The following is a 27503-nucleotide window of genomic DNA, read 5'->3' as shown; positions in this document are numbered from 1 at the left end:
TCCACATGGTCTGTGGTATTTGTAATGACAATCCTAGCGAACTAATTCAGTGAGCTTCCTGGGATGCCTGAAAATATGAAGAGTTCTCTCAGACTTACTGAATTATAATTTTGGGGGTGGGGGGGCGGCGCTGAGGCTGGTCCAGAAATCTGCCTTTTAAGCATACAACACAGGTAATTGCTATACATAACAAATTTGAGAACCAGTTCTTTAAGATCTACTATAATATGAAGATAAATAATCTGTGTAGCAATATATGCAAAATCAAGTCAGGCTTTCTTTTAAATGGAGAGGCAGTGACAATTAATAAGGAATCATAAATATGACAAATGAAAACATTGAGAAATGCTTTTCTCTATGTCATTTTGATCTTTTAATTTCTGGAGTGTAAAAATACTTTATTAAATTTCAAATGAGATTGTATTTTAGTTTAAACCTGACAAAAAAGTGTATAATAAATATGACCCAATGTTTACTTTTTGTCTAAAAAAAAAAATTGGGACATAAAGCCTGAGCATTAATGTTAAGTATTTATTGAAATGTATTGAGTATTTATATAAATCACTGTTAATGTAAAAATTATAAAAGCAGCACATATGTATTATTCTCAAGGGTTTTACAATTGAGTTGGTCAAAATATAGGTAGATGAGACTAAAGAGCTCTAATTTCTTATCATTTCAAAGTGTTGAGTGAATTCTTGCATTCTATAAGAAATTAGAGTGCTTAATATAAAAAACTTTTAAAAAGTAGATTCCTAAAGTTGGTGACACATTGTAGTTGAATGCAATAAATGGAAAACTAACCGACAAGAGAAACAGAAATCAAAGCCCAGGGCCTTGCCAATGTGGAGAGTCTCACAGGAGACCGACAATACATTTAGCTGGAAGAAACAACAGAAACAGGGCCACAGACATTTCAGAAACTGAAAGCAGCAGACAAAGATCGTAAAACAGCCCTCATAGTTTCAAGAACAGACATATTAGAAAATATCTGTAGGGAATAAAAAACTATAAAAGTGATCTAGCAGGTTTAAAAAAGAGAACCAAACAGAACTTTTAGGACTGAAAAATAAAACTACCACCACCACCACCACAACAAAATAGATGGCTGTAAGTAGACAAGAAACACATGAAGAGGTAAGTAAACTGGAATATGGGTTAAAATAAATTATACAGAATAAAGCATGACAAGAAAGAACAATTGAAAAATATAGAAGAGAGGGTGTTAAAAACTGAAGACAGAACACTGAAGGTCTATCATGTTTAATGAGAATCTCCATAGAAGAAAAGAGAATGAGGAAGAGGTTATATGTGAAGTAGTATTTGAGAACTTCTCCAGAACTAGTAATCAAAGACACAAATCCAGATTTAAAGATCTCAACAAATCTTAAGCAGGATTAGTAAAAATAAATCCATACTCAGAAACATATTAATTGCATAAAACCAAAGCAGATAAAAAAAGAGATTTTTTTTTTTTTTTGAGACAGAGTTTCGCTCTTGTTGCCCAGGCTGGAGTGCAATGGTGCGATCTCGGCTCACTGCAACCTCTGCCCCCTGGGTTCAAGTGATTCTCCTGCCTCAGCCTTCCGAGTAGCTGGGATTACAGGTGCCTGCCAAAATGCCCAGCTAATTTTGTATTTTTAGTAGAGATGGGGTTTCTCCAAGTTGGTCATGCTGGTCACGAACTCCCGACCTCAAGTGATCCACCCACCTTGGCCTCCCAAAGTGTTCGGATTACAGGCGTGAGCCACTGCTCCTGGCCAAAAAATAAATTTCTTTAAAGGTGTAAGTGTTAGGCTGACAGCTGACTCAAGAACAACAGAGGAAGTCATGAGAAAATGAAAAAATATCTCCAATGCCAATGTGCTGAAAGATAATAAAGGCCAAATTAGGCATCTATATTCAGCAAAAATATCTTTACAGAATGAGGAAAAAATACAGATATGTTCAGAAAACAAATCATGAGCAAGTATGCCACCAGCAGACTCTCACAAAATGAAATTCTAAAGCAAGTATTTCAGATAAAAATTTATCCCAGATGGTGTTTTAGTCCATTCAGGCCACAGTAACAAGACATGATAAACTGGCTTATAGGTGACAAAAATTTATTTTTAGGGGTTGGGAAGTCCCAGATTAAGGCACTGGTACATGCAGTGTCTCGTGAGGGTCCACATGCCAGCTCAAGGATGGCACCTTCTTGCTGTGTCCTAATATGGTAGGGGTGAGAGATCTCCAGCCTCTTTTATAAGGGCTCTGCCCCCATGACCTAATCACCCCTCAAAGGCCCCATCTCCAAATTACATCACCTTGAAGATTAGAATTTCAACATATAAATTTTGGGAAGACATAAACGTTCAGCCCATAGGAGTAAGTCTTAGATACAAAAAATAATGAAAAGCAAAGAAAGTTTTATATATATGTGTATGTATAAACACAAACACTGACTATATAAAGTTATAATTAAAGAACATTAAAGTACATGACAACAGAATTAAAACACACAATACAGATAAAATATATGACAATAGTACATAACTTGGAAATTGAAGAGTTGTTCTAGTTATTATATCTGCACAATAAATAACTCTAAAACTTAGTTGCATAAACAATCCATGTTCATGGAGTCGGTGGGTTAGGGGTTTGGCATGGCACACCACAGAACAGTACCAATGGCTTGTTTCTGCTCTGTGAAATCTAGGGCCTGGAATCATTTGAAAGTCTGCCTACTCACATGTCTGACCACCTGATGCTGCCTGCAGGCTGGTAGCAAGAGATTTTCTCCATGTGTGCTAGTTTGAGCTTCCTCACAACATGGCGTCTAGGTTCCAAAGGTGAGCTTTCCAAGAGAGCAAGTAAAAGAGTGAGAGAGAGCCAAAAGGAAGCCAGCTATATATCCTTTTATGACCTGACCTCAGGGGTCTTAATGGGGACTACAGTGTAGTAAGCTTCTAGAAGAGTATGTGGGATTGAAAATATTGCTGTAGCCATTTTTGAAAAATAAAATCTGCCAAAAGGTAAAGGTAATGATTAACTTTAGTCTTATTTAATCTGAATACGTATGATGGAATATAATTACTAAAAGACAAACTAGTAAAGAGAAAAAATGTGTATTGCTCAAGGAAAACAAACATCATTTATTTTAAGAAAGAATTTAACAAGGAATTAGTAAACAGGTTTTGAGAAAAGTGAAAATGTCCACTAGGGACACAAATAAAGGCAAAAAGATGGGATTAATAGAACCTAGAAGCCTTTAAGAGATACCCTCCAGAATGCCAGAGAAAAGCTGGAGTCTGGAAACAAACCACAGCTGCTAAAACAAGAGCCATTGCTGAGGTGATACTGACAATATTGGGAGGCTAATGGGAAGGGGAAAAGTCTCTTCTCCTTATCTTCAGCATTCTAGTCTCTTAGTACTCTTTCTTTGCAAGACCTAAAAACAAGCCAGATGGCAAAGGAGAAGCACAGTTTGCAAAAAGTGCTAGGCACAAAGTCCCAGAATACAGATAAGTGAGTCTAGAGTTGAGAGACAATCAATTAATAACTGGCAAAAACAGAATAATATAGTAAGTCAATACTAATTTTAAAAGGCAAGAAAACAGAAAAAGAATCACAAAATAGGTTAGACCAAAAAAAAACCCAAAAACAAAAACCCTAAACTCTCCCAGAACAAACTAAAATGGCAGAAACAAATCTAAATATATTGGTAATTATATTAAATGTAAATGGCACAAGTGTTCCAGTTTAAGACAAAGATTATTCTATTAGATTAAAAATAATAATAACGGCCAGGTGCGGTGGTGCACGTCTGTAGTCCCAGGTACTTACGGAGCTGAGGCAGGAGGACCACTTGAGCCACTGCACTTTGACCTGGGCAACATAAGAGGGACTCTGGATCTAAAAATAAACAAAACAAAAAACTCCACTAAAATCCTAAATCTATTTTGTTTACCAGATACACATTTAAAACATAAAGATACAGAAATATTAAAATTAAATAGATGAAAGAAGTTACTCTGTGAAAATACTGACTAAAGGAAGGCTAGTATAGCTACAGAGAAAACAGACATTAAGGCAAAACATATTACTGATACACTACATAGTGATAAGATATAATTCATCAGAAAAATGTAACATGTTAAACTACATGCAGTTAATAATTATTCTCAAAATATATAAACCAGAAACATATACAAGGAGAAAGAGGCAAATCAAGATCATATTGGGTGATTTTTTAACATACTTCTTTCAGTAATTGACATAATACGTATATTAAAAATCAGTAAGGCTATAGATTTAAATAACACAATTAACAACCCTAAAAGATACATTAGATGGCTTGTTTTTAGATCCCACAAATAACGAGTACTAGGAGACTAGAATGCTGAAGATATGGAGAAGAGAATTTTCCCCTTCCCACTCTCCCTAATTACTACAGAATATACTGTTTTCAAATGCATAAAAATTGTTTAAAAATTTATCATATTCTTGGCCATAAAGCAAGTCTCAAGTAATTTCAAATAATTAAAATCAGAAATATTTTTTATGACAAAAATTCAATTAAACTGCAAATCAAAAAACATAATTAGAAAAGCCCATGTTTGGAAAAAAAGAAACACTCTCCTAAAAAAGGGTTAAAGAGAAAATTCCAATGAAAATTAGAAAAATATTTTAACTAAATATGACCATTATATATCAAAATTTGTGGAATATGACTATAATAGTTGAGTAAATGTAACTATATTACAATAGTATAGAGATAACTTTTAAATGTGTATGTTGAAAAGGAGGACAAGTTAAAAATGAAAGAAGTAACCCATCTCAACAAGTTAGAAACAGAATAGTGAAAAAATCCCTAATAAAATAGAAATAATATTGATAAAGGCAGAAATTAATGGAATAGGAAACAAACATACTATAGAAAGGATCAACAAAACCAAAATTTGGATATTAGAAAAGATTAAACTATTTTTGTTTGGAGTTAAAGTTATGTAGAAAATTTTTAAAAATGGGCCGGGTGCAGTGGCTCACGCCTGTAATCCCAGTACTTTGGGAGGCCGAGGTGGGCGGATCATGAGGTCAGGAGTTCAAAACCAGCCTGGCCAACGTAGTGAAACCCCGTCTCTACTAAAACTACAAAAATCAGCCAAGTGTTGTGGTGGGCGCCTGTAGTCCCAGCTACTTGGGAGGCTGAGGCAGGAGAATTGCTTGAACCCAGGAGGTGGAGGTTGCAGTGAGCCGAGATTATGCCACTGCACCAGCCTCAGTGACACGACGAGACTCTGTCTCAAAAAAACAAAACAAAAAAAAGAAAATTTAAAAAAATGTGCAAATAGTTTAGAGAATCACTACAGAGTTTATTGTTTCCAGGTACAAAAACAATACAAATAAACCAACTGTATTTTACACATAATCAACAGGAAATAATGTGGGCTAAGTAATTTGGATTAACATTCTCACTTGAAAACATTTAGAAAAGCTGGATAAAGTATACTTTTCAAAGATGTAGGAAGGCAGCAGAGAGCTGATAAGTTGGTGAATAATTACCATGCCAATAATATCTGGGAAAAGATAGAAATTCAGAAAAATGAACCATTCATTTGGGACCACTGTGTTAGGAGTATTTATAGATTGCAAAAGGCCACTGGGAAGTTGAGTAGATAGAGCTAAGGGGCTAAAGATTCAATAAGAGTCCAGGGTCAGTGAAGAGGTAAGGGCCTGGTAACTCCAAACCACACTTTGAAACCCTGAATGGTTGAACCCTAGAAATAAGGATGAACAGAAGAGCATTACCACAGTCTGTGGCTCAGCTTTCAGTCACCTAGGTGACCTGGAAAATTTCAGTATCTGAAACTGGATCAAAATAATCCTAAATTACTAATGCCCAGGTACCTGCCAGAAGCAAAAAACTCTGTGGAGGATAAAAATATCATTCTGAGCATCAAGTTACTTCTAGTTTTTTCAAACAATATTGGTAAATAATTAAAGGTAACCAGGCACACAAGGAGACAAGACAGTAAGAATGAAGACTGGAACAAACAAAATAAAAACAGACCCACAGGCGGGTTTTGATTCTGGAATTATTAGACAGACTAGAAAATAATTATGCTTTTCATTTTGAAGCAGATAAGAGACTGAAAATTTCAGCAAGACAATTAGAAACTGCAGGAGTGACAAATTTACATGCTTTCAATTAGAAATATGAGAACTGAAAATACAAGGGGCTAAGAATAACCAAGATACTCTAAAAGAACAATAAGTTGGGAGGATTTGTTTGGCCAGATATCAAGAATATATCAGCTACAATGATGATGATGGTATACTAGCACAGGGATAGAAAAAAGGGAAAAAATATTTAGAAAGAGATGTAAGGACTAAGCTCTGATATTTTGTTATCTTGCCCAAATTCCTGTCTAAGGAGTCTGGGGAGTCATGCTCTACAAACCATAAATTCTCATCAGATGGGTTTTATTTAACCCTGTAATGTCGTGACTTAACTTTCCAATCTGACTCTGGCATAACAAGAAAGAAAATCAAAATATTTTACCCCAAAATATGTTTCTCTGCCATATCTTGAAATGGCCCTGCAAAGCCATCCCTTGTGGGAAAAATCTACATTCTATAAAGAATCCCCTTTCCCCCTTACCCATTTTTTTTTTTTTTTGTCCTTCCTTCCTTTCCAAATCCAGGAGATAATCAACTAAGACCCAGGCATCCTTTTAGGTCCAATAAGAAACACTTTACAACCTGCTCTCTTTGAAGTCTGCTGAGAGTTTCCTCTGCACAATAAAACTTGTTCTCCACAATCTCTTATTTAACCTGAATATTTCCTTTCTATTGATCCCAGGTCTTCAGATAAACTCGACCAATTGTCAACCAGAAAATGTTTTAAATTAACCTATACCCTGGAAGCCCCCGCTTTGAGTTGTCCTGCCTTTCTGAACCAAACCAATGCATTTCTTAAACGTATTTGATGTCTCATGCCTTCCTAAAATATATAAAACCAAGATGTACTCTGACCACCTGGGGCACATGTTCTCTGGACCTTCTGAGGGCTGGGTCACAGGCCATGGTCACTCATATTTGGCTCAGAATAATCTCTGAAAATATTTACAGAGTTTGACTCTTTTCATCAACAGATGTTGATGAAATCTGTATTCACATACAGGTATAATACATGACTTTGGTGGCACTATAGAAAGGAGGAATAAAACCCAGACTTTTCAATAAACAGTAGTGAGGCATCTCCTAGCATACACCAAATTAATTCCTCATGAAAAAAATTTAAATATGAAAGGCAAAACTAAAGCTTTTAAAAGACGATATATAAGACTATCTTCATGACTCCAGGGTAGGGAATGGTTTTTTAAAACAACTCACGCTCTAATTTTAAAATACTCATACTTCCTAGTACTTAACCATTAATAAATTGTTTTTATCAAAGAACATCATAAGGGAGGGAAAGGCAAGCCACAAATTGGGAGAAGATATTGGCAACTATATAGCCAACAAAGAACAAGATTTATAAAGATCCTTTATGAATCAATGAGGAAAAAGATTAGCAACACAACAAAAACATGTGTGGCAGTCCTGACAAGATACTTTACAAAAACAGAAAGTCAAATTGGCCAATCAACTTATGAAAAAATACTCAACTTCACAGGTAATAGCGAAATGCAGAGTGACACTTCAATGAGATACAATTGCACATCCACCAGATTGGCAAAATTAAAAACAAAAACTGTTAACACCAGCACTGACCAAGATATGGAGAAATATGGTTTGGATATTTGTCCCCTGCAAATATCATGTTGAAATGTGATCCCCAGTGTTGGAGGTGAGGGCTGGTGGGAGGTGTTCGGGTTATGGGGGTGGATATCTGGATCCCTCATAAATGGCTTGGTGCCCTCGTTGAGATGACGAGTTCTTGCTCCATGAGTTAATGTGAGATCTGATTCTTAAAAATGATCTGGGACTTCCTCTATTTCTCTCTTGCTCCTCTAGCCATGTGATATGCCAGTTCCTCCTTTGCCTTCTGCCATGATTGCAAGGATGCTGGTGCAATGTTTGTACAACCTGCTGAACCATGAGCCAAATAAACCTTTTTTCTTTATGAATTACCGAGTCTCGGATATTCCTTTATAGCAACACAAAACCAACCAACATACTAATGCTTAGAAAAAAATTTGTAATCATCTAATAAAATTTAAGATATGAATACCCTATGACCAAAAAATTCTACTACTAAATATATACTCTTTGTACTAGGAGTTACATAAAGTGATGTTCATTGTGAAACTGTAATTGCCTGAAACTAAAAACACCCCAATTGTCTACAGTAAATAAATTGTGGCATATTAACAGAAAAGTAAATTACACAGACATAATGAAGAATAAAGTACAGCTACAACCAACATGAATCAATCCCATCTTGAACAAATGCAGCTACAAAAGAATGTATGATTTTAAATAAAACTCAAAAACAAGCAAACTGTATTGTTTAAGTTTACACACATAGATGGTAACACTATAAAAACAAAGAGACAATTATCATAAAAGGTAGGATAGTGGTAATTACCAAAGCGTATGTGGCAGGGAGCTGGTTGTGACTGGGAAGGAACTACATGTGTAATTTCTGAACTGCTGTCAATATATTCTACTAAGCTGAGTGCTAGTTATATAGTTACTTTAAAATTATTCCTTGAACTGCATATTTATATTTTATGTATTTTTGAATATATATGTATTTTTGAAAAATATATATTTCTCAATAAAAAAACAAAGTTATGACATAGAGCAAAATGAACACATATTATCAATGGATACTTAACTCTGATCCTCAAGAGCTCAACTCTGATTTTTTTTTTTCAGAGAAAGCATTCAGATTATATGTTTTTGAATCTATGAAAAGTAAAATCGCTAAATCCATACACAGTGATTATATAAAATTAGATATTTGCAATCACAATGAATATTCATTATAGTGGAAAGACTTAGGTCACAAGATTTTTTTTTTCCCTAAAAATTTCAAAAGAACAATTTTCTATCTTCATTTTACTAATTATAAAATAAACATAGTTGCTTTTTTAATGTTCCATGAATATCACCAGAGTGTGACATAGTAGATTAAAAAATAAAGATATACATTTATTTCCATGTCCTACCTTTGGGACAATTTATGAGGAACTTATGGACAAGTAACAGAACTGCTTTGAACTCTAAAAAGAAATGGACTTTACAAATCCCTAACCAGTAGTATGGGATTTACCAGATCCTCTAGGTTTTACATGGTCACAACTATTTCTCTCCAACTGTTTTAAAAGAATTTCCTGGAGCCATTTGAGGACATTTGAGGTAATGTCCTTCCACACCTAATAACTGCTGTATCTCCATGATTGCAAACTTGAAAATCAGGAAACACCAAAGCAACATTACTCACAAAATAAACAGCAAAATCAGAATCTCTGGAGTCAACTTATGAAACATGATTTACAAAGATATTCTTACATTTCTTAATTTATTTTTAATAAGTAAAAAATTACTCATTGAAACTGTACAAAAATCAAATCATTAATTTTTGCACCTGGTATTTCAGTCATCAACAGCAATCTCATGGTACAGAAATAAAATAATGGGAATTATCATTAACTTCACCCTGGCTTTCTAGCTTAGTAGAACCAAACAGAAGAAATCATGGCAATAACCATTAACTATAGAAAAAAAGTAATGGAAAAATGGTTGCAGGTTTAATCACAAAATGAACTTAATTTTTGTTGATTTTGTTTTATCTGCTAAAACACTAATATCTATAAATATGAACTGAGAGCATCGTTCTAAATTTACTTCTGAAGAGCTGTCGAGACTTCAATAAAATATAAGCAAGTTACTGGATCATATTTATGGACTGCTGAATTAACTACCCGAAAAGTATCAGTTACTTTCAAAGAACACAAAACAAAGTGAAAGTGGAAAAAAGCCTTCTTTGCAAAAGTCCTTTTATTAGTCCTATCCTCTAAAATTCCAAGCCACAGAGCCTTGATATTCCTGGATTCTGTTTTAAGTAACCTTAGTTTTAAATATGACACTTGGGATATGCACAATGGGAAAGGGTAGGATATGTGAACAAAATTTAATTTCTTTTTTCCAAAGGTAGTCATTTTCTTTAAATTCATCCTATCCACTTTTGCCCACTTCCCTATGTACAGATTATCCTTTAATCATACAAATTCACTCTCCACTTCCACATACATTTTCCCCACTTGATGGTACTTTTACAAAAGAGGGAAACAATACAGCTGGTTGATAAAGTAATTTAAACTATTTGTAAATGAAATAAAAAGAAAGTAGGTATAACACATAGTGTAAAAGATACCAAATTGGAGTAATATTGATGTTAATCTAGTTTTTTATTTAACAAAGTACCTACTAATGGTCTGAGCAGGAGAGTAGAAGGAAAGGAGCTAGAGGGAAATGACTTCCTATGGTTAAAAAAAAGCCAACTGCTTCAGAATGCATGACAGTCTTAGTAATAAAAGAATCATTTACTATTTTCACTGAGTTTACAGTGTTGGGTACTACTGTTTACATCATTTTAATGAAAGTATTTATAAAAACATCTGCAATAGTTCATATCAGAAAACAAAGTTTCTCTCAATAAAGACCTTAAAAAATAAATTTTTATCTTCATTAACTCCCTTTCTGGGAATGGGAATGAAATAACATGCTTCTGTTTAAAAAAAACAAAAAAACAAAAAACAAAATTTAATACCCTAATTAGGTTTCTGGAAAAAAAAAAGACTACCCTAGCAATAATTTTTAACATTCTACATTTCATCTATTTCTAAAGACACTCCCTTTACAAAATCTTTTAGTTTTATATATTAGGACAACCAGGTTTAGAGTCTCACATAAATAAAATAGCCACATTAGAAGGCATACTGAAGAATCAAATGGTTAGCCACATTTGTCTGTTCACATTCACGGATTCTCTAAGAGCGTTGTGAGAGTCCATATAATATTGTTCACGTTTAGTCTAAGTTAATATGTCTCATCTGACCTATTGCTCCTACAACACTGATGCTATCAACAAAAATCCTGATTTTGGGGACATAGTGATATAACAAACTGGTTAAACGAGCAGAGGTAATAGGACAGTAAACTGTAACTGCACAATTTAAAATGTCCACCCTTCATCCACCACTACCATACTTCTTCCCAGTGGTATTAAATTCTCAAAGCCAAATCATATCAGAGGTGCAGGATGCCAAACACTATTTGCATAGAAAATCAGTCTTCAAGACTAAACAAAAAAGAAATTCATAAAATTAAACTTTTTGAATAGTTGCATTCGTTGCTTTCAATTTCTTCATCCATATGTGTTCTGGTCATACATATTTTTTCCTTCTTTTTATCCAGAGAGATTAATACACAGATTAATACACAAAACTTTTGTAAATAGCATTCCAGTTCAAAGTTGCTTGTGATCATAGCCACGTGTGAACCGTTAGACAAGTGTATGCTATGCCCCAAAATGTTTTATAATTCTTCAGTGCAGTTTCTTACTGATGTTTCCCTTAAAATTAAGGCTTAATGAAAGAGAAATCCATAGTATTATGAACTGATTTTCTTTAGCTTCTGAATTAAGTGCACTCTTTCCAAAATCAAGTGGTCCTGGAGTAACGTTAAGACAACTTGTATTAATCAGTGTCATGACTGAAGTAGTATCTTACTGGAGGTCCCGGCAAATCTTCATCTCCATCAATGTCTGGAGCAAATGACACAGTAAGATCCACATATTTCTTTTCAGTAGAAGGTTTTACAAGTTTATGCATTCTAAGAAAAATAAGCAAGAATGAATACTTTGGTAAATTCTATAAAATGAAAAAATGATTTGCTGACTAATGCCATCCAGAGAACCTGGACTTGTATCTAGACTTTAACATCTAATAATAATCTGCTTTCACATATTCATTTTTCTTTACTAAAAGGTCTGAACTCATTTATACTCAAGACACTCATTTACCTAACAGTGAATAAATTTGGACACTCTGGTCATGATAAAGAATACAAACCATTTATTAAAAGACAAAAAAAGGCTCAGCGTGGTGGCTCACGCCTGTAATCCCAGCACTTTGGGAGGCTGAGGCAGGCAGATCACCTCAGGTCAGGAGTTTGAGACCAGCCTGGCCCACATGGCGAAACCCCATCTCTGCTAAAAATACAAAAACGAGACGGGAACAGTGGCACATGCCTGCAATCCCAGCTACTCGGGAGGCTGAGGCAAGAGAATTGCTTGAACCTGGGAGACAGAGGTTGCAACGATTTTAAAAAATTAATTTTCCTCCTAAACTTCCTCTTAAGTTTGGAGGCATTATAAATTCAAGCATTTCTCTGTAAACAGTAAAAAAGCAAGCTAGAATTTAAACCTTAAAATGTAAGCTAGAAATACAAAGTAAAAGACATTCTTAGCTTTTTCCCTTATGTCCAATCTTTATCCTATTTACTGAAAAATCACTCTTTGCTATAGCCACTACTGCCTTAAATGAAGTCATCATCTACACACCCCTTACATAATTGTATTGGCTTCTAGCTAGCTTTCTCTAGTCTCTTTTCTACTTCCAATCTACACTGCTCCTAGAATTCTCTTAAAATATAAATTTGATGTATTCTCCTGCCTAATAATGTTATTTATCATACACTGTGTACCTACTTCATGCCAGGCTCTGAACTACGTAATCGATTTAATCCTCAGTAGCTCTTTCCATTTCACAAAGATATTTTGTCCCGTACATAAACTTTTCATTCTTTCCACCATTCATGATCATCACCTCATACTTGAGTCATTCCAAAAAAAAAGTGAATTCTAAATTCCCAAATTCAGAATTTAGTAGGAATTCTAAATACTACTCTTAATTTATCCAAGATACTTAGGTATCCTAATGAAAATCAGTATAAGGCAAATTAATGCCTTAGCTAATATAACAGTAGTTTTACTTTTGTATGTATGCTCTTTTTAGCTGCAAAGACTGTTGCTTTTGTCTGGAATAATCCTTCTTCAAAGGTAGCTCAAATGAAATCTACCCTGAACTAGAGGTCTGAGTTAGCACAATACTCTGTAAAAATTTTCATTATCACAGTTATTCAATTATACTTTAATGATTAACATGACCAGAGGTGAGACCTAGCTAGGTCACTGTCTCAAGAGTTACAAGCAGAGGAAACAACTAAAGCAAAGGTCCCACAATGGAGCATCATTAGAGTGAGTATTCAAGGACAAATAAGTAGGCCAGTGTAGCTGGAATATTGTGAGGGCAAAGTAGGGAAGGAACTTAGAAGGATAACTAGGAATCAATTTCCTTTAATAGACTGTGAACTGCTTGAGGGCAGGGCTTGATGACCATGTATAACAAAATATTAACAGGACTAACATTTATGGAATACTTCTTACATGCCATTACACTATTAGCCCTTACTATTATTTCAGTGCTCAACTATGGGCACAGTCATCCCTATTTGTGGATTTGTAGCTTTTTGAAACTAAGTTTCAAAAGCTACTCAAGGTAACAAAACTAAGCAGCTGAGCAAGAATGTGAACCCAGGTCTTTCTAAAGCCAACCTCATGCTATTAATCATAATCCCACTGACTGACTTAATGTGTTCAGTACTTAACAGGCACTCAATAAATACTTGCTAAAAGGTCAATGTAATAAAATGAAAAATATTATCATGCTGGAGGTTTCAAATATTGGCCAAATCTTAAAAGCATTTTTAAATAACCTGCCGCAAATTTTAAACTCCACTAGTCAATACACTTTATGATCACGTACAGTCCACTGCAGCTTAAAATAAAGGAATTCTAAACACTAGCCTTGCTTGATCCAAAAGATACTGAGGGATCCTAATGAAAAATAATATAAGGCAAATTAATGCCTTAGCTAATAAAATAGTAGTTTTACTTTTTAAGGTATAGATAATTCAGACTAGATCATAATTTAAGAATGATTAACCTCAACTGATTATCATAGTTAAAGCCAATAGATACGTTAAACACAACCATCATGCAGAGATTCATTTACTAGTCTGACAAATATTTGTTGACAACCTTTTATTTGCCAGGTATTGATCTAAGTGCTTGAGATACAACAGTGACAAGATCAAATAAAGATTCCCACTCTTGTGAAATATATGTTCTAGTAGCAGGTAAATAGCTAATATACAGTACATGGGCCGGGCACGGTGGCTCACGCCTGTAATCCCAGCACTTTGGGAGGCTGAGGCGGGAGAAATCACCTTAGGTCAGGAGTTCAAGACCAGCCTGGCCAACATGGTGAAATCCGTCTCTACTAAAAATACAAAAATTAGCCAGGTGTGGTGTTGGGTGCCTGTCATCCCAGCTATACTCGGGAGGCTGAGGCAGGAGAATCGCTTGAACTCAGGAGGCAGAGGTTGCAGTGAGCTGAGATTGCGCCACTGCAATCCAGCCTAGGCGACACAGTGAGACTCCGTCTCAAAAACAAAAACAAACAAACAATAAATATAAGCAAAATACACAGCAGCACAGCAGTCATAGGACAGTAATAAGTGCTCTGAAAAAAAAAGTAGAGAAGAGTAAAGGGGACTAGACATACTAGACTGGGGCTGAGGACAGGTTGCAGTATTAAATGAGGCCTCTTTAGGAAGTGCAAAGACCAGGGGTGAGACTTGGCCAGGTCACTGTCTCAGAGTTACAAGCAGAGGGAACAACTAAAGCAAAGGTCCCATGCTGGAGCATGATTAGAGTGAGTATTCAAGGACAAATAAGGAGGCCAGTGTAGCTGGAATATTGTGAAGGGAAAGTAAGGAAGGAACTTAGAAGGATAACTAGGAATCTAAATTTAGAGTCTTGCAGACCATGATAAAGACTTTAGCTTTCTTTGGTTCTTTCTTCCTTTCAGTCTCTGCTCAAATTCCACCTTAACAGGTGAGACTATGATAGGCAAAGGGAAAACCTAGACTACTCAGTATAATATAGCAACTCAACACCCCCAACTCCCCATATTTCCTTTTCTCTTTATTCTTCTTTAATTTCTCCATAATACTTACTATCACCTAACATACTTGCCTTATTGTTATGCAAACTCCTTAAGTAGGAAAGAACTTTGGTTTGCTAACTGCTATCTCCCTAATGACTAGAATAGTACCTGGCACACAGCTGGTACCTTAAACAATAATTTGTTGAATAAATGAACAAAAATAGTGATTTGGCAGTTAGATTACTCATAAGCCTGGTCATTAAGTGTTTCAACATAAGAGACGGATCCACTTTTACTTAAGTGTACTGACCAAATCAGGTTTCTAAACCTATTAACTGAAGAGCTGAATCTCTCGAGAGGTAGCCTGTTGGCCTTCACCTGGCAGATTCACTGTCTTAATTAATGTCATTAGAGAAGACTAATGCTTTTATCTGAATTATAGTAACCTCTATATTTAATTTTTTAGTGTGCATCAACTTACATTTAAATTCTTGTTAATCGCTGCATATAACGTTGAATACTTACGTTAACTTCAATCTTTTTGCATGACCAGGCATTACAGGAACATAAAGCATTTTGACTCCCTGTACCACCATTGTTGGCTCAATTCCATACTTCTCCTAAAAGTGAATATCCAAAAAAGAAACAATGAAAGCCTCGCTCAAACATAAAATGCTTATTTAACATTGTTCGTAAACAATGTTTTATGACCAGTAAAAAAAGCAAATTCATGGTAAATAATTATAACTTCCAATAAAATTATAAATAAAAACAAAACAGAAACCAGACATAAAGCTACTAATGAACTAAATGAACAAAAGTATCTCACTTTGACTGCATTTATGAAATCCAAGAGGGTGAAATCTTCTTTTCCATGTACGGTCCATCGATCCCAAATTGTAAATGATATTCCATTTCTGTTACAGAAAAATATTCAGAACAGAAACATTGAAATTTTCTTCCTTTTAGTGATGACACACACACAAAAAAACCCACTTTCAGAAGTCCATTATTTGTGATCAGGCTAGAAATTAATGTGGGGAAATAAAGGATAATATATCTTCTAAAATATTCCATAATCTTATTTCTTCATCACATCATATAGACAACCACTTTTAATCAGTACCTTGCTGATCCTTCCAGTGTATTATAAATCAGTATGTTTTAGCAAGACAGTGTTGTCTCTCTCTTTTTAAAATGGGTTTCACTGTGTGGATGTTCCAGTACCCCGTTACTGGACACTTCGGTTATTCTAATCATTGGCCACGATAAATAATGCCAGAATAATTATCTTGCAAATATATAGTTTGAGACTTGTGCAAATGTATCTGAAATATAGTGCTATATATCCCTTACTGTGGATTATAGTATTTTGTACTCTCATTAGTAATGTATGAGAGTGTCTGCTTTCTCACACCCTTGTTAAGGTAGGTTTTTTTTCAAGTTTTTGGTTGTTGCCAATCTGAAAACTAAAAAGTACAGGCCCAGGAATTGTTCTGCTTTGTCTCAAGCTTGTGGAATTCTTCTAAATCTCATGACCTACAGTCAGACACCAGGGTACCTTCTAATTCATCTGGCAGACACAGATGAAACCATAATGCCAAATAATGTGGCAGATAAAGTGTTGTAAGGGTTCTTTGGCTACTTTAGTCAGAAATATTTAATGAAGATGAGGTTTGAGCTGATCTTGAAGTGATGGCAAAAATTTACACATACACAATAGAAGAAAAAAGAGGTGAAGCTAGTATTTTTCCCTTTTAAAAGGTAAAACATTTTATTTCATTCTCATTATACAAGAGAAATAGACCTTCATACATACCTGATTTTAGTTTTCCTTACTTCAGTTGTCTCTGTAAATACTACAATTGGAATGGCTAAGTTAAGAAAACAATTTTTGTAAGCTTCAAATGGATAGCCACCAGTTACTTTGATCATCTCCAAGGCAACCTAGATAAAAGAAGGTGATCTGATAATATAAACAGCCTAAAACTATCCGTGATTTTAATTGCATCTATTCAATTTTCACAAGTTTTCAAGCATTTCTCTGTGGATAGTAAAAGCAGCTACGGGACTAGAGTAATATAAATTTCTTATTACAGGTCTGTATACTTTTAGTATATTTTATACTTTCAAACTTTCAACCTACTCTATACATGTTAACAGTTATTTAAAAAAATATTAATTCAACCATATAGTCTCCCTATTTTGAAAGCACATGCTGTAACTCAAAAAATAACAACAGTCTAAAATCACTTAATACAGGGATAAATAACTACATAGCTTCATAGATAATTACATAGAGTAATGATGTAATATGGTATAATAACTAGGGCCGCACTTAAAGATTCTGAATCATTATGAATAAAGATTAGGGAAGTTCATTTTATTCAAGAAAAACAGAGTACCTGCTTTGTATGAATGAAGTAAAGATCAGTGAAAAGATTATTGCCTATAAGAAAAATCATAATCTATCTTGAGCTTATTTTTTATTTTAAAAATGTATATTTATGTAAAACTTCACAATACAGATGACTGCATTTTCAGAAAATATTTTGAAATTTTAAATTATGCGATCCAATATTTATCCTTCCCTCTCTAACATCTCTGAGTGACTGGGTTGGTATGACGGGGAAGTCAGGGAAGAGGCAATGAAAAGGAGCATTTTTATTTAAGGAATAATAAACTTACCAAGCCAGAAACTGTAGCAGTGGTTGTTGCGATAGCAGGTATAATTTTACCAGCTATGCGCTTTGTTTTGAAACGGTCAGCTGGTTCAATGCTGTACATTTTGGCACGAAGATTTGATGCAGCTGTGATGAAATCTATGTGTCCATTATGATCATCATCTTTTTCAAATGAAAGCACTGCCATCTGAAGGTCACCTGATTATACCAACCAGATAAAGTTCCACAGCAAGCAGTAAAGATTTTACTAGGTAAAAAGCAATGTGAATTTACTAACTTTCAAAGATTCCTTTTTATATTTTTTAATGACTGAGAAACATAAGAAAAATCCAGGCAACTAATATTATTGAAGGCCATGAAAACAGCTTTTCCCATGATTAAAGAGAGCCAATTTTTTTTAATTAAAAAGATATACCTAATGCTAGATGACGAGTTAGTGGGTGCAGCGCACCAGCATGGCACATGTATACATATGTAACTAACCTGCACAATGTGCACATGTACCCTAAAACTTAAAGTATAATTTAAAAATAAAAAAGAAAAAAAAAAAAAAAGAAAATGATGGTTTTAATGCCACTAAACTAGAGACGTTTCTGTATTTAAAAAAACTTTTTAATAAATAGCAAAATAAGAAAGTTGTGTACTGCACATCTCCTATCAAGTGGTTTACAATAAAAAAGCCAACATTAGGTATAGTTCAAAAATTTATTCCATAAATCCGACTCTGAAACATTTTCCCTCTGGTAACTAAGAACAGGGTCAGTTGGTCAAATTAAAATAAGTAATTTCTGAAATCTTTGTAGATCAGTGGTTCCCAAGATCCTTCTAATTATTGTTATTCTGGGTTATTTTTCCTGAAATTCTACTGGTCCATGCTTAAAATCTCAAAAGTTTGGAAACCACTGATTTATAAAACTAAAAGACGGTGAGCAGGTCAAAACAGATGAGTGTATGGCTGCTTTTAAGGAATTAAAAATTCAGTTTTCCTGTATTTTTATATTTAAGTCCATCTAGCAAGGAAGTATATATAGGTCATTCTGTATTCCCTGTCAGTAATTATGAACCTAATTACTAAAGACTAAGAACCTAAGAATATTTCTGTTTATAGTTCTTTATCCTAAAGTGATTTAAATGGGTCTGTCCAAAGATTAGTTTCCACAAGGACCCCATTAAACTGAATTTTTAGTTCCTTAAAAACAGAGCTATTCATTCATGGTTTTAGACCTGCTCACCATCTAAAGAACTAAAACAATCAGAAAAACAACAACAATGCAGTTAATGTGATTTGGAGAATTAGACTTCAATCTTTGAGAGTAGGGCAATAGTGGTGAAAATGATGAATTTAGTCACAGTTAAAGATGAACACTGACTTTAATATGATCATGAAATCAATCAATATTATCATCATTATTGTTGTGATTAAATTCCACAAATTCTTAGGTGTAGAGCTTACTGAAAATAAAAACTCATCCAGTTCAAAACATTTTTATAAAGATTTTCCCTTACTTTTGGTGGCTTCATTAGATAAAATAGCCTTTTCTAGTTGGAAAATTGCATTCCTCTCATCTTCACTGCTAATAGGAACATGGTCTGGTTTCCTTGCAGTTTCATCTGTTTGAACAACCTTTGAATATATGAATACATTTTTATTAATGTTATCATTTCCTGCATCTAAGTTTGGTTACCATTTAACTGTTTAATCAAATTACAAAGAGAAAATATTTTCTCTATATATTTTGATCAGATTATTAATCATTGGTCCAATGTATTTTATACGTTCCTTTAGAAGGTATTATTATGTTATTCATGTATGTATTTTATTATCTATCTTCTCGCACAGGCATGTAAGCTCTATAACAACAGGGATCTTTATGTATCTTGTTCACTGACAGAACTCCAATATATCTAATTTTTAATACGCACAATGATACAGTGGGCATAAAAAATATTTACTGAGTAGCTCATACAATCTAAGTCCATACTGATCTTTTTAAAAATTCCACACTAGAATAAAATTAGTATTAATCAACACTTTGTGATTCTGACAAATCTACTTTAAACGCATGTTGCTTTGCTCTAACTAGTACAGAGCAGCTTCACATCAAGGAAACTAAAGCAATCCATAAGATATATAATATGGCCATCCTTTAAATATTCACTGACTGCTGGTAAGTTTTTTCCTTAAGAATATGTCTTCTTTCATATAGAAAGTTTGGTAGGATTAAGGGAGTACATACCACAAGTAATTTAACCTTAAGAAATTACTTATTAGATATTCCCTGAGGGCACGGAAATTAATATTCTCAAACCAAGAAATTAGCTTCATTATCATGAAGTAATATTTATTTAAAAATACACTCAAATCATCGTTTTACAAATTAAACATTATTACAAAAAATTAAGAAATATTAAGGAGTCCAGGAAGGAGAAACTTTTGTTTGTCTGAATGGCTAGTTGATATTTTTGGCTGTGACATCTGTAACCAGTAGTACCATACCTGAAACTTCGGTGTGAGCTCCTTTAGGGAGTTGTGAAAAAGCCCATAGTTCATGTTAAAACTGTAGTTAAATTGCTCAGGAGAATTTATTACCCTCAAACTTTAACACAGATAGAAGCAATGCAAGCCAGAAAACATAACGAAGCAAGAGCAATAACGGAAAGTAAAGTTAAAGCATTTTTCCTTGGCTTCTCTCTAGTTTTGCCCTTGGAAACATGGGCTGGGAACCTTCTTTGGGATTTCTGTTTATCCTCCCCCTATTTTTATTCTTTATAGGCTATAAGTCATAAACATTGTGTTCTGCAAATCCATCTACCTGGGCAAAATCAACTGCCCTACAAGTCTTTTTTTTCTTCCTAAAATAAAAACGGAGAACGAAAGACCGCACATGTCACTTCTTTCTTGAATTTTGCAGGGAGGTGGTCATTACTCCACCTTTTCTGGTATAGCTAAATTTTGTGTATGATTTTTAGAGAACATACAAGAAAGGCATATATTGAACATGTAAAAAAGAAAAAAAAGTTTTCAAACTTTTCTATTTACATTGCCTAAATTTCATGTTCCATCTTTACTAATACTCCCTTTGCTTTTTTTTTTTCAATATATTTGCCTGGCAAAATCCCAACCCTAGTTATATCCAATTTTCCATCCATTATACAGTATAATACCACCCAAGCAGCTAAATTCTGGCTGGAGAAAAGATCATTACCCTTTCTCCAGCCACATTTAGTAGGATACATTAAGCAGATTAACATTAAGTGGATCTTCAGTATTGTCTTGCATTTTACTACATCTTTTAATTAAGTGACTCTTCCACTTCACTGGACAATTATTTCATACCTTCTTTTCTTTGCTCTTACTTCCTTTATCTTCTCATCCCCTTCACTCTGAGCTACTAAGCTAGCTTCTTATTTCAACTAAGAAAATGATCTTTATTTATCATAGCCCCAACTATCTCTGTAATTTCCTCATTTACGACTCTCCCCCTTGTACAGTCTCTTCTAGACGAGTCCTGACCTTAAAAGCTTTTCAAGGCCTTTCTCTGCACTTATTTCTGCTGCCTACATTGCTCTTTCACTATTCCTTTACTTCCTTCAGGTTTCTGCTAAAACGTTACTGTTATCAGAGGTTTTCCTCACTTCCATCCCATATAAAATTATACCAGCTCCATCACTCTTTCTTTTCCCTGTTGTATTTTTCCTTCTTAGCACTTACACTCACACTGCAATATTATGTACTTATTAGCATTTTTGTTTATAGTCCCTCTCTGCCCAAAATACATTGGTCCAATGTATTTTATACATTCCTTCAGAAGGTATTATTATGTTATTCATGTACGTATTTTATTATCTATCGTCTCACAAAGGCATGTAAGCTCTATAACAACAGGGATCTTTATGTATCTTGTTCACTGACAGAACTCCAATATATCTAATTTTTAATACCCACAATGATATAGTGGGCATAAAAAATATTAACTGAGTAGCTCATACAATCTAAGTCTATACTGATCTTTTTTAAAATTCCACACTAGAATAAAATTAGTATTAATCAACAGTTTGTGATTCTGACAAATCTACTTCAAACTCAAGTTGCACTGACAAGAGCAAGAGCAAGAACCATTCATTGTGATATTCTCCAGGTTTAGAATGGGACTTGGTACAAGTCCAAATTCCCAAACTATTTGCTGAATGAATGATTTTTTAAACATACCTTATTGGAAGGCTTGAATTCCTGAATCTTTACTTCTGAAAGAATATTCAAGAGGGCATCTGCTGATAAGTCCTGTTTTTAAAAAAGTAATTTTACCAACAAACATATTCTTCTACTTCTAAATTCTAAAGCTAAAAATATCCTACAAAAGGTCCTTAATCATATTACAATATATGAATATTTCATTATCTGAATATGTAGACATTCATTTGAGACATTTATCTTTATTTCTATAAAAATATCCCCCCATAAAGGTTATGGGGGAGGAGAAGGTAAGGGGTAAAAAAGTACTTATTAGTCAACAAACTTGAAATTTTAGTCCTTCTGCAAATTTTTTAAAAGGCATTTTTAGGACTGGTTATAAATATAAAACTGAGTGACTTGATCAGTCAGTTTTAATTCTCTTAGCTTTATGTTTTATGTTTTTAATGTTTTACAAAGTTCCCTGAAGTAAGTTATACTCAATAAGTAAAATAAGTAAATGGAATTCATACCTTAAGAAGGAGGGAAATATTTAAATGGTTAAAGATGAACTTAGATGAATTTAAAGCTATGGGTTGCATTTACATTTGTCATTGAGAAGTTGCTTGGCAAAAGCTGAGACATAGTGCTTTTGAGGTCAATTACCACACTCACCACTATATTACCACTGATTTTCCCAAAAAGAATATCAGACTGAATGCCACTATTTTTACCAAATATTTACAGTTTATTTGTATGAATTCCAAAAAGGATTAATCTAAAACAGATATTGTTATCTGAATCCAAAACAGCCAGTGTTAATTATGGGATCTGATTCATGTTTCTCTATTTAGCCCACCTAAAAGTACAGCAATTTACTTAGCTAGAATATGCATTTGTGAAGAAAAGAGATGCCTCTCAAAACCGTATGAGGCTCTTTAGCTGTTAGTCAATGAAGATGATGTTTAAGAGAATGAGTATGATGCTAAAGAAATGTCAATATAAGGGAGCATTTTCAGATTTCCTGAAAAGCACATAAATTATCACAAAATAACAAACAAATGTTAACAAAGAAAATCTCTATGCAGTATTTCAAAATTGCGATGAAATGGTTTGCTGTGGCTTTTTAGAATAACTAGGATAACTGAAGCTGCTAAGCAGGTTATAAATATTCTTAAAACAAAGTTTAACTGCTTTTAACAAATAATGCTGTTTCACTGCTTCAGTTCAGAAGGAAAAATCCGACTTCTACTTAGCAATACTGCAATGAGCTTTTAGCTTCCATTATGTTAGTATGGGTAAAAATACAATAAAAATTCTGTATCAAAAAGAATGATTCTTATAACAAACAAACATGTTTTGATGCAATTAGTGCATCAGTCATCTAATTCTAATTCGGTTTTGCATCACTTGCTAAGGCTTAAAGAATATCTTACCTCTTCTGTAAATGGAATACAATATACTGTAGCATATAGTTTTGCAGCATTCTGAAGGAAACTGAGGTGCCTTTTGAAATTAAAAAATAAAGCAAAATTTGAATGCACAGTTTTAAAGACGATATTTAACTCATTATGAACTATAGCCTTTAAATGTAGTTTGAAGAAATATAACCACAGAATTATTATTTCAAGTTTTTTTTTAAGTTAGACAAAAATATTCTGGTCTACACCAAAACACTACAGAAGTTATAAAAGACAAAACATCAAACAGTTATTCTCGAAAACACTTAACATTCAGGTAGTGATGATCATGACTACCTTGGGAAGAGGAGTGAGTGGACAGAACCAGAAAACTCAGACCAGTGAACAATAATTCATTTTAAGTCATAAGAAATATTATACATTTGGTCTTAATGAGTATATATCAAGTTCAAACTAAGTAAATGTGTTTATTTAAAAACAAAAAAAGAAAGTCTTATAGAAGAAGCAGTCCAGCATAAGGTGACTGGAAGCCTAAAACCACCACCAGATGAGAAAATTAAGCATAGAGTTATCTGCTGAAAGGAAGGTTAATGAATGCAAGCTAAGTGTTTAAAAATATATATACATAAGGTTGGGTGTGGTGGTATGCACCTGTAATCCCAGCTACTTGGGAAGCTGAGGTGGGAGGATTGCTTGAGCCTAGGAGTTCAAGACCAGGCTGGGCCACATATGTGAGACCTTGTCTCTTTCAAAGAATAAAAACTAAATTAAAAAAATAGAAAAAATATACATACACACACAAGTGTGAATCTAATGTGTATCTAATATAGTGTTTCCAGGTATTCACACAAAGACCAACTCCTCTGAAAATAATTTGAGATTTAGGGAGTTATTCAGTAGTAATTATTTGTTCCTCCATATAACTGAAGATTCTTATATTTGATTTCATTAAATGTAAAAACACATTGTCATTTTACTAATTTATGGATAAAGTAAAAAAGGTGATTTTGGTTTCACCTTAGATATTTATTATGAATAATGAGGTTATTTACCATGTAAATGAATGGATTCACATTTGTGTGGGAAGGGTTGTGGCTGGCTTTCTTGGTCAGAATGACTTGTTAACTCTTAAATGAACAGGAATGAAATAATTTAACATTAAAGAGCCTAAGGTTTTCACTCTGCAATGTACAGTTAAGGAATTTACAGTAAAGAAATATATAATGAAGGATACATAAAACTAAATATAAATACTTACAAAGGTTCATTTAAATCAAATTTTATTGGAGAGGGTGGCCTCTTTGGTGACTGCCAAAATAAACCTGGCAAAAAGATACAAATATTATTTTCAATGTATGTAGCCAGTAATAAATGTCATTAAAATTTATTCTCAACATTTATACTTACTGCCATCTTTTAATCGTATGTCCAGAGGGAAACAGTGAAGAAGCTGAAGAGCCTAAAGAAAAAAAATGAATTAAAGACACCCACTACTTAATATTATCCGAGGAAAAATTAAAAAATGTGTGTAGTAAATATATGCACATGATTCAAAAATCAAAACACATTAAAAGAGACACAGTGAAGTCTCCCTACCACCCTTGTATTCCATCTGTCCATTCTCCTGTCAATGTCCCTCATAAATGAAAAATCCAAATATCATTTTCTATCACTATTTGTAGGTTTATTGGGAGGTGGTATCTACAGCAAACAAATGTAGATTACTTCACTCCTTTTTATATAAATGGTGGCATATTTTACATGTCATTCTGTTCTTTTTAAAGAGCTAATACTTAAATAACAAAACCAGAAAAAACACACAGTACTTTGTATTTTTGAAATGATACATGTTTGAGATTTGCTTCAAAATCACCTGGGGGAAGGTAAGAATGAACGGGAATGGTGATGAAACAAGATTTATCTATGAATTGATAACTGCTAACCCTGGGTGATAGGTAATTGACAATTACATTAGGGTTCATTATACTATTTCCTCTACATTTCTATGGCTGAATATTTTTCATTATAAAAAAAGTTTTAAAAAAATGCACAGAAGATAAGAACTAAAGAGTTCCTTAGATTTTTGAAACAGGGGTCATTGATAACCATGTTAAGAACAATCTGAAGAGTAATGAGCAAAGAAGTCAAATTTACTGGGTAAGGAAGTGGTACATTGAGTAGTACAGACCACTTTTCCAAGAAGTAGAGCTCTGTCGAAAATAAAAAGAAGAAGTATAAACGAAATATTTTTTAAGTGGGGTGTGGTGGCGTGCACATGCAGCCTCAGCTACTTAAGGGCTGAGGCAGGGATCACTTGAGCCCAGGAGTTCCAGGCCAGACTGGAAAACATAGGGAAACCCTATTTTTTGTTTTTTTTTTAAAGTTGTTTCTAAGGAAGATGAACTTAAGAGCCTAAAGAGAGGGAAAGACTAAAGAGAAGGCAACACACATTCCAGCAACTATATTTAACTGGAGGTAAGAATAACAGCTAATATTTAGTAATTTTTTATGTGCCAGGCTCTGTTCTAAATGCTTTGTGTTACCTCCTTTTATCCTCACCACTACCTTATGTATTAGGTACAAATTTATTATTTCTATTTTACAGATGGGGAAACAGACATAAAATGTGATTATCAGATATGGGTGGAAATGGCAAAATCTCAGCAAAATTTCTGACTAAATATCCCTATTTTCTCAGTTTCTTGCTTCTTCTATTCTGAACAAACTTCTTTTAGATTAGCATGTGTTCTCATTTAACTTACTACTAATTTCTGAAAAGCTTGCCAAAAGAAAGAATACACATTTCAGGTCAATGAAATTAATTTGTTAATAACTAAATAAGCCAAGATCAGACCTTTTCTTAATGTCTCACAATGCATACTTACCTTATGGTTAAAATATTTTTCAAACTTTAATCTTGCTAATTCTACACACTGGGACCAATTTCTAGGTCTTCTGCTAAGTAACTTTATAACTTGAAAACAGCCTTCTAAACTGTGTCCACTCTGTATCTTCTAGAATGGGAGAGAAAAAAAAATCAACATACTTCCAATTACAAACATATACACATCCCTCACCAAAAGTTAGCCTAAGTTTGAAGTGTCAACTCATGTGTTTTATGCTTTTCTTTTTTCACCTCAAGCTCCTTTTCCCTTCCTTCTTCTTTAACCTTTCTTTTCTTTTCTGTTTGAGAAGGGGAATGGTAAGAGATAGCATACAAAATTTTAACTCTGATTTCTTATCTTACAAGTTATCCTCATATTTTCCTAGCTGTAAGTTATTAGTACTATAATATATGTACTCACTATAAGTGCTATGAATATTTGATACTAAAAAGTGGGCCTTGTTAGCAAAAGATTAAAAGAAAGTGAGAAAACATCTTTAAAGTTGCCTTCACTATAAGAGTAATAAGTCTTGGAGATTATTGTTCCCTCATGAAATTTTAACTAGAACTTACCTCAATTTTTTCTTTCCAAAGGGCTTAATAAAAGCCCTTTTATTATTTGTAGCCCTTCTATCATAATTATCATATCTTTATTAGCTTGAACCATATGAATTGCTGTTTTGTGAGTCGAACATGGTCAAATATTGACAATTCCATGTAGTTCAACCAAACCAAAAGGATAATTTGTGACCTAATTTCAAGATTCCTTATGTATCATTTCACTTTTTATATACAATCACTCTTTATGGAGGTAAAATAAATCACTTGTAGATACTTGAAAATAAGATTACACTGACACAAAGTGTTAAGTTTGTATTAAAATTTACTGATTTTTACCTGTAAGACTTCTTCTGCAGATGAATAGGTTTGCCAAAATTTGTTAAACAATGAAGGTTTGTGGGAAAAGGAACTTTCAAACTGTAACAGAGAAAAGAAAAAAAAATTACAAATAGAAGTCTGTTTAAAGTCAGAAATATCTTCTTTCTCACTTCAAAGAAAATAAATTTAAAAAGGAACTTTTACCTTATCTCTTGCCCACTGTATGGTATGTTCAATAGCAGCTGGAAAGGATTTTAGAGTACAAAATGGTATTTCCTCTTCTGGGGGATCCCGCTAATTTATAAAATATGACAACAGGTACTTAAGGGGAAGCAATGACCAATTTTTATTGATTTAATTTAGTTTTGAGCTTTAAGCCTATTAAAAATCCAAAAATAAATAAAATCCAACCAGACATTTTTATATCTTCTCTCTCAGGCAATAAGAGAAGTTAAT

At 33.7% G+C, this 27503-nt stretch overlaps 1 protein-coding gene across 3 annotated transcripts in view; it reads right to left on the bottom strand.

Annotated features, from left to right (window-relative positions):
• Nucleotides 1-9497: 9497 nt before the first annotated feature.
• The window catches only part of UBA6 (ubiquitin like modifier activating enzyme 6), an 84723-nt gene continuing 66717 nt past the window's right edge, over nt 9498-27503 (bottom strand). For 2 of the 3 annotated variants that reach the window (XM_001164227.7, XM_016951633.4), the window contains 13 exons: nt 27252-27341; nt 27066-27146; nt 26170-26298; nt 24692-24743; nt 24543-24606; nt 23300-23369; nt 21903-21974; nt 19199-19316; nt 17697-17890; nt 16828-16955; nt 15838-15925; nt 15534-15628; nt 9498-11829 (listed from right to left, as the gene is read on the bottom strand). In XM_001164227.7, the coding sequence (XP_001164227.2) occupies nt 11694-11829; nt 15534-15628; nt 15838-15925; nt 16828-16955; nt 17697-17890; nt 19199-19316; nt 21903-21974; nt 23300-23369; nt 24543-24606; nt 24692-24743; nt 26170-26298; nt 27066-27146; nt 27252-27341 (1317 nt within the window). In that variant the 3' untranslated portion in view covers nt 9498-11693. Of the gene's footprint in view, nt 11830-15533; nt 15629-15837; nt 15926-16827; nt 16956-17696; nt 17940-19198; nt 19317-21902; nt 21975-23299; nt 23370-24542; nt 24607-24691; nt 24744-26169; nt 26299-27065; nt 27147-27251; nt 27342-27503 lie in introns of all 3 variants that reach the window. The other variant, XR_010156586.1, reaches the window with a different exon arrangement.

This window comes from Pan troglodytes, chromosome 3 (genome assembly GCF_028858775.2).
Source record: "Pan troglodytes isolate AG18354 chromosome 3, NHGRI_mPanTro3-v2.0_pri, whole genome shotgun sequence".
NCBI classification, from domain to species: Eukaryota; Metazoa; Chordata; class Mammalia; order Primates; family Hominidae; genus Pan; species Pan troglodytes.
Note: the sequence above shows the minus strand (reverse complement) of the source record. Positions and strands in the feature narration are given on the sequence as shown.